Source organism: Pelophylax lessonae (genome assembly GCF_965119305.1).
Source record: "Pelophylax lessonae genome assembly, chromosome: 10".
In the NCBI taxonomy this organism is placed as follows: Eukaryota; Metazoa; Chordata; class Amphibia; order Anura; family Ranidae; genus Pelophylax; species Pelophylax lessonae.
In genome coordinates, this window is record NC_138777.1 from 12,030,381 (window position 1) to 12,043,265 (window position 12,885).

General features: G+C 48.4%; 1 protein-coding gene across 1 annotated transcript in view; it reads left to right on the forward strand.

Annotated features, from left to right (window-relative positions):
• The first annotated feature begins 1,520 nt into the window (after nucleotides 1-1,520).
• The window catches only part of E2F8 (E2F transcription factor 8), a 41,080-nt gene continuing 29,715 nt past the window's right edge, over nucleotides 1,521-12,885 (forward strand). Inside the window, exons 1-2 of the mRNA XM_082271087.1 lie at nucleotides 1,521-1,588; nucleotides 1,677-1,892. Of these exons, the coding sequence (XP_082127213.1) occupies nucleotides 1,571-1,588; nucleotides 1,677-1,892 (234 nt within the window). The 5' untranslated portion in view covers nucleotides 1,521-1,570. The remainder of the gene's footprint in view (nucleotides 1,589-1,676; nucleotides 1,893-12,885) is intronic.

A 12,885-nucleotide genomic window follows, 5' to 3' on the forward strand; every position in this document is an offset into this window, starting at 1 on the left:
GTGGTGGTAGGAGCGGCCCCTTGCGCGGGGTGGTGGTGGTAGGAGCGGCCCCTTGCGCGGGGTGGTGGTGGTAGGAGCAGCCCCTTGCGTGGGGTGGTAGTAGGAGCGGCCCGTTGCACGGGGTGGTGGTGGTAGGAGCGGGCCCCTCGCGGGGGGTGGGGTGGGTGGTGTTGGTCGGAGCGGGCCCCTCGCGCACGTGGGGGGGGGGGAGTGGGTGGTGTTGGTCGGAGCGGGCCCTTCGCGCGCGGGGGGGGAGTGGGTGGTGTTGGTCGGAGCGGGCCCCTCGCGCGCGCGCGTGGGGGGGGGTGGGAGTGGGTGGTGTTGGTCGGAGCGGGCCCCTCGCGCGGGTGGGGGGGAGGGGTGAATGGTGTTGGTCGGAGCGGCCCTTCGCAGGGGGGAGGGGTGGATGGTGTTGGTCCGAGCGGGCCCCTCGCGGGGGGGGTGGATGGTGTTTGGAGCGGGCCCCTCCTCGCAGGGGGGGGAGGGGTGGATGGTGTTGGTTGGAGCGGGCCCCTCACGGGGGGGTGGATGGTGTTGGTCGGAGCGGGCCCCTCACGGGGGGGGGATGGGTGGATGGTGTTGGTTGGAGCGGGCCCCTCACGGGGGGGGGAGGGGTGGATGGTGTTGGTTGGAGCGGGCCCCTCACAGGGGGGGGGGAGGGGTGGGTGTTGTTGTTCGGAGCGGGCCCCTCACGGGGGGGGTGGTGTTGTTCGGAGCGGTCCCTTACGCAAGAGGTGGGTGGTTAGAGAGGCCCCTTACTCCTGGCCACATGCGCAAGGGGCATGATCCGCCCCCCCCCCTCCCCCCCTTGTGTGCGTGTGGGTTGGCGGTCAGAGCGGCCCCCAGCAGGCCCCTTGTGCTCCACAGGAGTTCTTTAGCAGGGGTCTAATTGATGGTTGTTTTTGACTTCAGGGAAAAGAAAATTCAAGAGAGCAGATGGGTCGGCCCCTTGCCCAGGTGGGCCAGTGCACCCCTTTGCGTAAGTGGGCCAGCGTGGGTTTGAGCAGCCCCTTGCGCCAGCGGCCATGTGGGGGTCAACAGTTCTTTAGTGGGGTTTAATTGATGGTCCTTTGACTGCATGGACAAGAAAATTCAAGGGAGCAGCATGAACAATTTTTTTTCCCAAAGGAACCGAATTATAACAGTATATGAGGTTTTCGTTGGGTGGGACTTCCTGATTATCGCATTCTAAGGACTGCAGCACCTGTGACTGGGCTGGCGAATACCCAAACAGTGACTGCTTCTTCATGCCTACAGCCTACAATTTTCTGCCTGGCTCCTTTTTTGGAGATTGGATGGTGCTAACTTGGGCAACCATGGCTCCAATTTTGGCAAATTTCTCCCGGAGTCAGTGGAAATTGGAGGCATATATGGGCATCTTTAGGCCGTCTTCCATTGTGGGACGTTACTCTATCAGATGGTATACGATGTTTATATCCTTTTTCACAATGTACCCTGCAGGACAGATCTTCTCTATCTATATTTATAACATTTTCATTTTTATTTCCTCCCAAGGCCCCTATGCGAGGATATACACATCACTGTGAGGAAACCAACAAACGCATCCAATATGGAGGAAGCTCAGAAAGTAAGTACAAATGTTCCTGATCTCCTCACCTTGGGGCGATACGCATGGAACACACTGACAATTATTCCACCATTTTTCCTCCTTCCAGGAAAATTGCATTTTGCACTTAAACAAGAGAGTCTTGCGCACCCCATCAAAGCAGCCAACGTTGGTGTTATCAGAGCTGCAATGTGCTGCTACCGCCTTAAAGACTCCGACCAAACCACCAGAGATTAACGACCCATGGACCCCAACTGCAAACCTGAAGATGCTGATCAGTGCAGCCAGTCCTGAAATCCGGAACCGAGAGCGGGAGATGCTGGAGGTACAGTGAAAGAATATGTAAACCCAACATTTCATATTTCTCATATGTGGCTGCTGTACCATGTACTTGTATGGCAAAGTCTCCTGTTTTCTTTGTAGTTTTTCCTTTGTGTGAAATCCCTGGTGTTCCCACCAGTCCCTACGCTTTCCTATTAAAAAATGACCACACTAGGCAGGAGAGCACAGCATGGTCAGTGTTCTGGCTGTGCTGGAAGCTAAACCAATGATCGTGCTTGCGCCCCCCTGCACATCCACTCACTAGGAAGATTAGTGTGCTGCTGTTTCTCCTCCACCCAGCTCGTATGCAGCTGAGAACAGAGGGAATGTGAACACTGATAAAAAAGGGAGGAAAAAAAAAAGGAGTGTGTGTGTGTGTATATATATATATATATATATATATATATATATATATATATATATATATATATATATATATATACAGTATACTGTTTTTTTTTTATATCTATTTGCAAATGTTTGCCTTTCATTTTTCTATTTTGAACTGAATAAGTTGTTTTTACAAGGTGAGGGTTTGCATATACTTGAATGCAGACTGCACAGGTTTAAAGTGAACCTGTCACTTTTTAATTGCACATTTGTCTATAGAAATTAAAGAGATTGTTGTGTGAGTTGAATCATAAAAAGGAAAAAGAGATTTTATACTACATCTTCACCATTTATACCTCCCATCCTTGCTCTCCTATTGCTGTGCACAAAAAATGATTTTCTCTTCTGTTCATTGACAGACACGGCTCCATATTCTTCACCATTCATTCTGACCTCTACAGGAGTAGGACTAGGCAGACAACACAAAAGCTTGGCTACACCCTGTGGGGCGTCCTCAGCTGGCATAACCCCCCTCTCTGCTTAGAGATACTCAGTTTTTGTTTGCCTAATTCAGGAGGAGGGCCTAGTCTTCCTGCCGGGCCCTAGGTCCTGTTTTTTTTTTTTTTTTTGCTGTTTGTTTTTGGGCGGTGGGTGCTCCTATTTTCCAGGTTGACAAAGGCAACCATGTTTCCGGTGGTAGATTCCCCTGCTTTGAGGACCCTGGCTGACAGGCCAGCAGAATTGCTAAGGCCCGATCCATGTTTCCTATGGCTGGTGCCTTATTGGGGCATGTTTTGGCCTCCGTTCGGGTGTCTCAGACACGGATGTGGTGGGCGACGCTTTTGCGTCTGACCATGGGGGGGGCAACCGGTTTCCCCCGCCTGTGGCAAACTGGCAGACCGGTTGGTTCAGGGTCTGCAGTTTGTGATGCATCTTTGGATCCGGTTCCTGGGAGTCTCTAAGCTATCTGTCTCGGCAGTGGTGCTTAGGTGTATTTTGTGGCTGAAGTGTTGGTCTGCAGATCATACCTCCAAGAAGGATCTGACTGAATTGCCTTTTCAGGGTGAGCGCCTGTTCGGGGCTACCCTGGATGATTTCAGCCCACGAGAAGTTTTTTCGTCCCTCAGGGACGAAAAGGTTTCAAGGCCTCTTTGAGAGGTTTCTAGTGGCCTTGGTCTGGCAATCGGAGAGCAAACTTCTCCAGAACTGCTGACAAAACCTGTTCGGCATGGCGGTTTGCCACCATCGATATCTGGGGTGGGGGGATGTCTTCTCTGGTTCTGGGGCCGTGGACCTCCCTGGGTCAGTGACTAGTGGGTCCATGAGGTGATTGTATCTGGTTTGAAGATCGAATTCCATTTCTTGTCCTCTGGAAAGGTCTTTTCCTTCCAGTGTGCACCTGGCCCTGGCTCGGCTGCAAGCTCCGTTGTTGGCAGGTCAGGACTTGTTGTCCCAGGGCGTGATCGTCCTGGTTCCAGTGTCCAAATGTTTATCGAGGGTTTTTATTCATACCCTTTCATGGTTCCCAGGAAGAAGGGCAAGTTCATCCTATTCTGGACCTCAAGGCCCTCAACTGTTTTTGTGTGTGTGTGCAAGAATTCATGACGTCCTTTTGGATGGTGGTGATGTCCCTGCATCAAGAAGGTTCCCTGGCTTCTTTAGACGTCAAGGATGTCTACCTGCACAATCATTTTTGCACCCGGCATCAGCGTTTCCTCTGCTTCGCTCTGAGAAAGAGCACTATCAGTTTGTGGCGGTACCCTTTGGTTTAGCCTCCGCTCCTTGGTTCCTTACGAACGAAAGTGTTGGCCCCGGTCTTTGCGTTGCTGCATCAGCGGGGGATTGCTGTGCTGGGATACCTGGACGACCACCTCTTGTGAGCAGAGTCTCTATCGGCTCTGATAGCCAATGTGGAAATTACTTTCCAGACTTTGCGGGAGATCGGGAGGCTTCTGAATTTCAGAAGTCTGCCCTGGTTCCAACCAGGAGATTGGATTATTTCAGGCTGACTCTGGATTCAGCTCTAGCCAGAGTGTTCCTTCCTCTGGGAAAGTTGCAGAAGTTGCATTCTGCTATTCAACTGCTGTTAGCCCACAAGTGGCGTCCCTTCGGGCATGTATGCGAGTGTTTGGGCCTGATGGTGTCCACCTTCGAGGCAGTTCCATCTGCACAGTTCTGCACGAGACTCCTTCAAAGGAGATTCTGGTCAAATGGGACAAGTGTCCCAAGTCGCTGGACAATGTAATTTGTCTGAGTCAGGCGACCGAGTTCTCTGGTCTGGTGGCTGCGCTCCCCAACCTTGCTACAGGGCAAGTCCTGTCTCCCCTCTGTACTGGACAGTGGTCATGACAGATGCCAGCCTGTCCAGGTGGGAAGGGGTCCTGGGGCTGGACTTGACTTAAGGCTGTTGGACGCTGTCTTGGAATTTTTAGCGATCAGGCTTTGCCTGGATCATTGGGTGGAGCGGCTCTGGGGGCTCCCAGTGCAGATTCAGTTGGACAACGCCATGGCCGTGGCTTTGTAAGTCACCAGGGAGATGTCCGGCATTCTCAGGTGGGCAGATATTCTTGCCCTCTCCGCCGTGCACTTTTCCGGCGTGGAAAATTTACAGGCGAATTACCTCAGGCGTTGGACCAGGGGGAATGGCCATTCATCTGGACGTGTCATTAGATATGTCGGTGGTGGGACACCCCCGAGGTGGCTCTGTTGGTGTCCCGGCTCCACAGAAAAGGTGCTAAGGTTCGTGGCCAGGTCCCGGGATCCTCTGGCAGATGCCACAGATGCTCTGTGGCTCCATGGAGCCGGTACCATATGATTTACGCCTTCCTTCGCTACAGCTTCTTATGTGACTTCTATGCAGGATCAAGGACGAAGGGATTTCGGTCATTCTGGTGTCTCTTGACTGACCTTTCCAGTCTTGGTACGCAGACCTAGTGTGACTGGTTGTCAACCTCCCCTGTTGTCTCAAGGACCGATCTTCCATCCTGTTTTACAGTCGCTGGCTTTGACGGCCTTGCTGTTGAGGGCCAGGTGCTAAAGGACAGGTGCTTGTCTGGCTCGGTGATTCCAACCATGTTGAAGGCGAGGAAATCTACATCTCAAAAGCTTTATCATCGGACGTGGAAGGCGTACATTTCTTGCTGTGCGGTTTGCCTCCTTTCTTTTCGGTGGCTCAGATTCTGGCCTTTCGTCAGCGGGGTTGAATCAGGAACTGACCTTGAGCACCGTGAAAGACCAAGTGTCTGCCTCAGCAGTCTTTTTTCAAAGACTTTTGGCTTCCCATTCATTGGGGTGTACACACCTTCAGGGGGTTCATCTTTCTACTCCGGCTCTAAGTTCTCCTCTGTCCCCATGCGATTTGAATCTGATTCTGTCGGGTCTTCAAAATCTCCCTTTGAAAACGTATGGGAAATCCCTTTCTTACGCTGTCACAAAAGGTGTCTATGACCTCTGCTCCTAGGGTGTCAGAGTTGGTGGCTTTGTCTTGTCATTCTCTCTATCTGGTGGTTCACTGGGATAAGGTGGTCTTGTGACCATGGCCGTCATTCCTCCCTAGGGTTTTCTCTGATTTCCATTTGAATGGGGACATTGTGCCTTTTATACTCTGATGTTCGAGCCATTTGGCAACCACTGAGTCCCTTTTTGGGGGTCAGACTCACTCTTTGAGATTGCGGATGGGCCACGGAAGGGAATTCCTGCTTCCTCTGCTACCTATTCCAGATGGATCAGAAAGACGGTGACCAGGCTTTTTCGCTTACGGTCCCCCCCCCCCCTTCAAAAGCAATATTTCTCCTGCGTTCGAGTGGTATGCAAGAAGGTGTGTGGTCTTTGTGGACACCACCTAAAGTCTTGCTCCCTAGCCAGGACCAAGGGTATCCAAATACACTGAAACACGACGACAACAAGAAGAGAAGGGCGCACCAACCTTGTGCATTACCACTAAAAAGGTTTAATAATATCCGAAAAAAACAACATGCATTATACTCCCAAACATATGAATGTAGCACACATGTGAAAATCTATATTGGACCCAAACGCGTTTCGAGGGAGGACCCTCTTCCTCAGAGCCAGAACGTTCTCCCTCGAAATGCGTCAGCCAGCTATATGCAGATACCATCATGTCACCCAGCACCATAGGAATATGCTGGTTGTCTTGTGGGCGATTGGGTCCAATATAAATTTTTTACATATGTGCTACTTTCATATGTTTGAGAGTATAATGTATGTTGTTTTTTCGGATATTTATTAAACCTTTTTAGTGGTAATGCACAAGGTCCGTGCGCCCTTCTCTTGTTGTATTTCAGGTCCCCCCCCCTTTCCCTGTGATGGCACATTCTACTCTGGCACTTAGTGCTTCTTGGGCCTTCTATCATCGGGTGTCAGTGGCGCAGGTGTGCATGGCGGCCACTTGGTCGTCGGTGCGTACTTTTTCAAAGTTTTACAACATGGATATTTTAGCATCTGCGGTTGCCTCCTTTGGCCGCAAAGTTTTTGCGGGCTGCGATTTAGAGGGTCTGTTTTACCCTCTTGAGGGTGTATTACAGGTTGGGCTCCTGTTCTAGTTGAGTTACTATTACCTGGATTGGCTTGTGTTTAGCCTTGGGTTTTTTATTCCCACCCCTCATTTTCAGCACTGCTTTGGTACGTCCAATTGGTGAAGTATATGGAGCTGTGTCTGTCAATGAACGGAAGAGGAAATAGAATTTTTGTACTCCCCATAAAATCCTTTTCTCAGAGTTCATGAACGGACACAGCACCCACCCCTCTGAGCAGATGTTATGCTTCTGTTACTGCTTGGTACAAAACGGAATATCTCTAAGCAGAGAGGGGGTTATGCCAGCTGAGGACGGCCCACAGGGCGTAGCCAAACTTTTGTTTTGTCTGCCTAGCTCTTCTCCTGTAGAGGGCAGCATAATCCTATGGTGAAGAATATGGAGCTGTGTCTGTCAGTGAACTCAAAGAAAAGGATTTTTACGGTAAGTACAAAAAAATCCTATTATTCATATCTGACACTAGAGCTGCACTATTAATCTTTAAATCGTCATCTCGCTTCAATCCGCCTCAGGATCTTAATCCGGCATGTCCACGATTCATGTAACAAGTGCAGAGCAGTTTTGTGCACGCAGCTGTCAAACTTTGCCGGCTGTTTTTTATTTTTTTATCACAACATTGCTCAGCACTGACATAAAGAGAAACATTTGTATCATTTGGTTCTTTTAGATCAAAGGGATGAACATTGGTCTGCAAATTAGATCAGTTTAAAGCGATGTTCTAGCTGTGGAAATAAAATTAAAAATCACCAGCTGCAAATACTGTAGCTACTGACTTTATAAGACACTTACCTGTCCAGGGAGCCCGAGATTTGTCGGCACCCCAGCCGATTTTCGGATTGGGTGCCGCCGCCATTCATTCTAAGGAAAGCCAGCAGTGAAACCTTTCGGCTTCACAGCCAGTTTCCTACTGCGCATGCGCGAGTGTGCTGTGCTTTCTAATTGGCCCGGCGCCAGGGGAAGGAGGATGGGGCCGATCTTCCGAGGGACGGCGATGCGACGCTGTCTTCCGCAAGTGGGGAAGGGTACCTGTCAAAATCAGGTACCCGTTCCACCCGAAAGGTGACAAATGTGGCACCGGAGGGGGGGGGGAGCAGATGAGCAGAAGTTCCAATTTTGGGTGTAAGTCTGCTTTAACCACAAAGACTAAGCCCTATTTTATTTATTTATTTTTTTTTTTACACCTGTTGCTTACAAGTTAAAAATCTGTATTTTTCGCTAGAAAATTACTTAGAACCCCCCAAACATTATGTATAAATTTTTTAGCAGAGACCCTGGAGAATAAAATGGCGGTTGTTGCAATATTTTATGTCACACTGTATTTGCACAGCTGCTTTTTCGAATACAGTTTTTTAGGAAAATATACACTTCAAATTTTTTTGTATAATGTGAAAGATGTTTCACTGAGAATCGTGATCTTTAATCTATGGAAAAAAAAAATTTGTGATTCTCATTTTACCCAGAATCGTGCAGCTCTGTCTCTATTGGTGCTTTTCCACTGCATGGAACCGAACGGTTCGGCTCGCTTTTGCGCTTTTCCACTGCATGGTACCGCCTGGTACAGTGTTGGAACGGTTCGGTACGGTACGGTACGGCGATGCTTTTCCACTACATGGAACCGAACGGTACGGCTCGCTTAAACAGTACCACCTCGATTGTGGTTCCAAGAGGGCCGTACCGGTACCATATCCCACAATCCTTTGCATGCAGCCTTGACTGTTTGTCACTACTACCCACTGATTGGTCAGAGAATCGTTGTTATCCCACCCACTTTACTTTAGTGGAAAAGCAAACCGTACCGAACCGTTCCAACACCGTACCATGCGGTGGAAAACCAAACGGAGCCAAGCAGGGCCAAGTGGAGTCGAGCCGGTACTTGCAGTGGAGAAGTGCCATATGTATCTCCCATTGGGTTACACAAGCAACCATTTTCTTGGTTCCTGACCTCGGCATGCTTACATAGTAAGTGAGGTTGAATAAAGACAATAGTCCATCCAGTTCAACCTGTGTAGGTGTGTGTGGCTGTAATCATCTCACATACCCCTGAATGTTCTGATCCTTGAGATGCACGTCCAATAGTCTTTTAAAAAGCCACCATACTTCCTGCAGAAACCACCTCTTGTGGTAGAGAATTCCACAATCTTGTAGCCCTAACAGTAAAGAACCCTCCTCGTTGCCTGAGGTTAAAACGCTTCTCCTCTAATCGCATTGTATGCCCTCGAGTCCTCATGCAATCCCTTCGACTAAACAGCTTTTTTTCTAAGCTGAGATCCCCATTGAGATATTTAAAAATTGCTATCATGTCCCCCCTCAGGCGTCTCATCTCCAGGGAGAATAAATCAAGCGATTGCAGACGCTCTTCATAATCAAGGTCCTCCAATCCCCTAATTAGTTTAGTTGCCCTTCTCTGGACTTTCTCCAGCTCCAACACATCCCTCCTGAGGACTGGCGACCATAACTGGACAGAATACTCCAGATGCGGTCGGACCAGAGTTTTATAAAGTGGAAGGATTATAGTCTTATCTCTGGAAAACATCCCTTTCTTTATGCATGCTAATATTCTGCCGGCTTTGGCAGCTGCCGCTTGACATTGCATGCTGTTGCCTAGTCTATCATCAACCAAGACTCCCAGATCCTTCTCCATTTTTGATTCCCCCAAGGGTTCCCCTCCTAACGTGTATTGTGTTTTTATGTTTTTAGTCCCCAAGTGCAAAACCTTACACTTCTCCACATTAAACCTCATTTGCCATGTCGTTGCCCACTCCGTTATTTTGTCCAGGTCATCCTGTAGGATATCTGCTTCATGCTGTGCAGTTATTGCCCTGGCCAATTTTGTGTCATCTGCAAAAACTGATATCGAACTACTGATCCCGTCCTCAATGCTGTTTATGAATAAATTGAACAAGGTTGGTCCCAGGACTGAGCCTTGGGGGACCCCGCTTACTACCTGATTAGGAGCAGCTCCTGACTTTTTTTTCACTTTTCTGGAACTATTCCAGGGATGAGAACCTCATCAATACTATATATGTGTATTTATTTTTATAGTGGTTTTTCTGGAATTGCTCTGCATTTATCTGATGTGGTCAGTTTAGATGTAAATGGAGCGTTTAGGCGTCTATTGTCTAGAATTACGAATACACTCAGGATCCTAAATAGTAAATCCCGCACCTGTAGAGAGAACGCGCTGCTCTGCACCATTAACAGGAATCAATCTTGTTGATAAGTCACACTTTACCGACACCTGAAAGACGTCCCGCTGAGACGGATTCTTTGGCTTTGTCGCCTTTTTTCAGCCGCTCGTGTCAAGTCGTTTGGCAGCTCTGATGTTCTTGTTAAATGGAACGGCTCGTTCTAGGTTTACTGACGATCCCGCTTCTCCATCTGTCCCTCTCTACACCTCTTTGTAGTGTTTTCTTTCATTCATTTTGGTGGTAAGGGACCGGGTTCATTCACACAGATGCAGAGAGCTATGCAGAGTGCAGGAGCCATTTGTTTCCCAAACCCCATGCAGGCAGCTGACTAAGGCCCCTTTCACACTTATGCGAGCTAAAAGTCGCGTTATTTCTTACCGCGATTTCTTGCTGCTTTTTTGCCACAATTTTTGCCTGGACTTGAAGCAAAGCCTATGTCTCTGGACCTCCAAAACGCATTAACCACTTGCCGACCGCCCACAGTATATTTACTGCGGCAGTCAGCCCCTTCTGGGCAAAGCGACGTAGTACTACCCAGGAGCCTGTAGGGTGCTAGCGCGTGCCGCCGAAGGCGCACTCCCGCCCCCGCTCGTTCAGGGACATCCCTGTGCGAGTGACCGGCGTCTCTGATGTCCACCGGCCACTCGCAATCTCCCGCAGGAGAGGGAGAAAGGCAGGCGGCTGATGTAAACCAAGCCGTCTGTCATTCTCCTTGGTGTAACTGCAGAGATCATACGGTCCTTTACAGTTAGAATCACGCCCCTAGGCATACATTAACCCCTTGATCGCTAAAGTTAACCCCTTCCCTGCCAGTGTCATTTTTACAGTAACAGTGCATATGTATAGCACTGATTACTGTAGTAATGTCACTGGTCTCCCCAAAAGTGTCAAAAATGTCAGTCAAGGGTCCTATCTTTCCGCTGCAATGTCGCAGTCCCGCAAAAAAAATCGCAGATCGCCGCCATTACTCGTTAAAAAAAAAAAAAAAAAAACAATAAAAATGACAAATATCTTTCCCTTAGTTAGTAAATGCAATAACTTTTGCGCAAACAAAAAAAAATCGCAATAAGCGTATTTTTATTGTTTTTTTTTTTTACCAAAAATATGTAGCAGAAAACAAATTGGCCTAAAATGTTAAAAAATTTAGATTTTTACATTTTTTTTTTTTTTTGGGAATTTCATATAAAAAAAATAAGTGAAAAATATTATTTTTTCAAAATTGTCGCTCTTTTTTTTGTTTATAGCACAAAAAGTAAAAGTCGCACAGGTGATCAAATACCACCAAAAGAAAGCTCTGTTTGTGGGAAAAAAAGGACATCAATTTCATTTGGGTACAGCGTCGCACGACCGCGCAATTGTCCGTTAAAATCACGCAGTGCCGAATCGCAAAATAGGGCCTGGTCTTTGAGCAGCCAAATCCTCCGGGGCTTAAGTGGTTAATGCGTTTTGAGGCCCATAGGCATTGTTTCAAGTCCAGTCAAAATTGCTGTAAAATTGTGGCAAGGGCCTTAATCAGTGGAGACACAGCGGCTGTATAGGATTACCCACACATCTCAGTTTGACAGGCCTGCAGGGACGGGTGTGTGGCCCCGACTGCAAGCAGTGTGCGTTCAGGGCCACGTGCCTCTCAAGTTTGGATGAGTCTATACAGCTTCTCTGTTTCCATTAATTAACACACCGCTAGCATGTAACTCAGGAAATATAACCGCTCTTCAATACTGTATGTGAATGAGCCCTGAAAAGAAAAAAAAAATCCAACAATTGGATCAAGTTAGAAAAAAAAATAAAAATGAGTGCAACTATGTTTACCATAGCTAGAATATGTGAGTGAGCGAGCAGGACTGTGCAAGAGAGTAAGGGTCCTTTCACACGGTCCCCCTCCGTAGGGGGATCAATGCTGCTCAGCAGGGGATCGATCCGCCGATCCCCGCTGAGCCGGCGGATGACAGCTCCGTCTCCGCTCTGTGTGCGGAGAGGGAGGTGTCAGAGCCCTGCTGCTCTCTATGGGGGAATCGGATGAGAACGGACTGCCTGTTTGATCTCATCCAATCCAATCATCCAGACGGATGGAAAATGGGGTTTCCATCCGTCCGGATTTCATGGAGAGGATCGGATGCGGCTAGCAGCGGACATGTCTCCGCTGACATCCGCTGCCCCATAGGGATGCATGGAGGATCCGATCAGATCGGCCTACAAAACTGACAGGAGGACCTGATCGGATCGCTCGTGTGAAAGGGGTCTTAGCCTAGGTTCACACTTATGTGGTGCGGGAAACACTGTGATCCCTGCACGTTTCCCGCACTGCATGCCCTTGCAATCTACAGTGGGTGTCAATATAAAGTTAACGACACCCCAATTGCAGTGCGTTTTTGCCAGCACCGGATCGCACGATGCAAAAAACCTATACAATCTGGTTGCAGTGCGGCTCCAAAAAAGGTGCATGCTCGTCTTTAGTGCGATTTGAGCCCATTGAAAATTAATGGGCACTGAATCGCATGTGAATTGCACAGGAATGCGAACCAGGGATAAAAGTCGGCTTATCCTTTTGGTCTTTTTGCACCGATGAGCATGCGTTGGTGTGGTGTTTGATGCGCTGACATGCGTAATGATACTTTGTGTTCTTTTCCTACTTGTTTTTTAAAGCGGTATTCAACCCAAATACACTGCTCAAAATCAAGCCAATTAAACTCCTGGAATATTGATCTGGTCAGTTAAAGTAGCAGAGGGGGTTGTTAGTCAGTTTCAGCTGCTTTGGTGTTAACAGCTGCTCTAGATGGGCAATAATGGGACGACCTCCAAAACAGGAATGGTTTTATAGGTAGAGGCCACTGACCTTTTTTCACTGTACCTACAGGTAAGCCTTAATGTAGGCTTACCTGTAGCTACACACAAAAAAAATACTTTACGGTCACTTTAAATCTTGCAG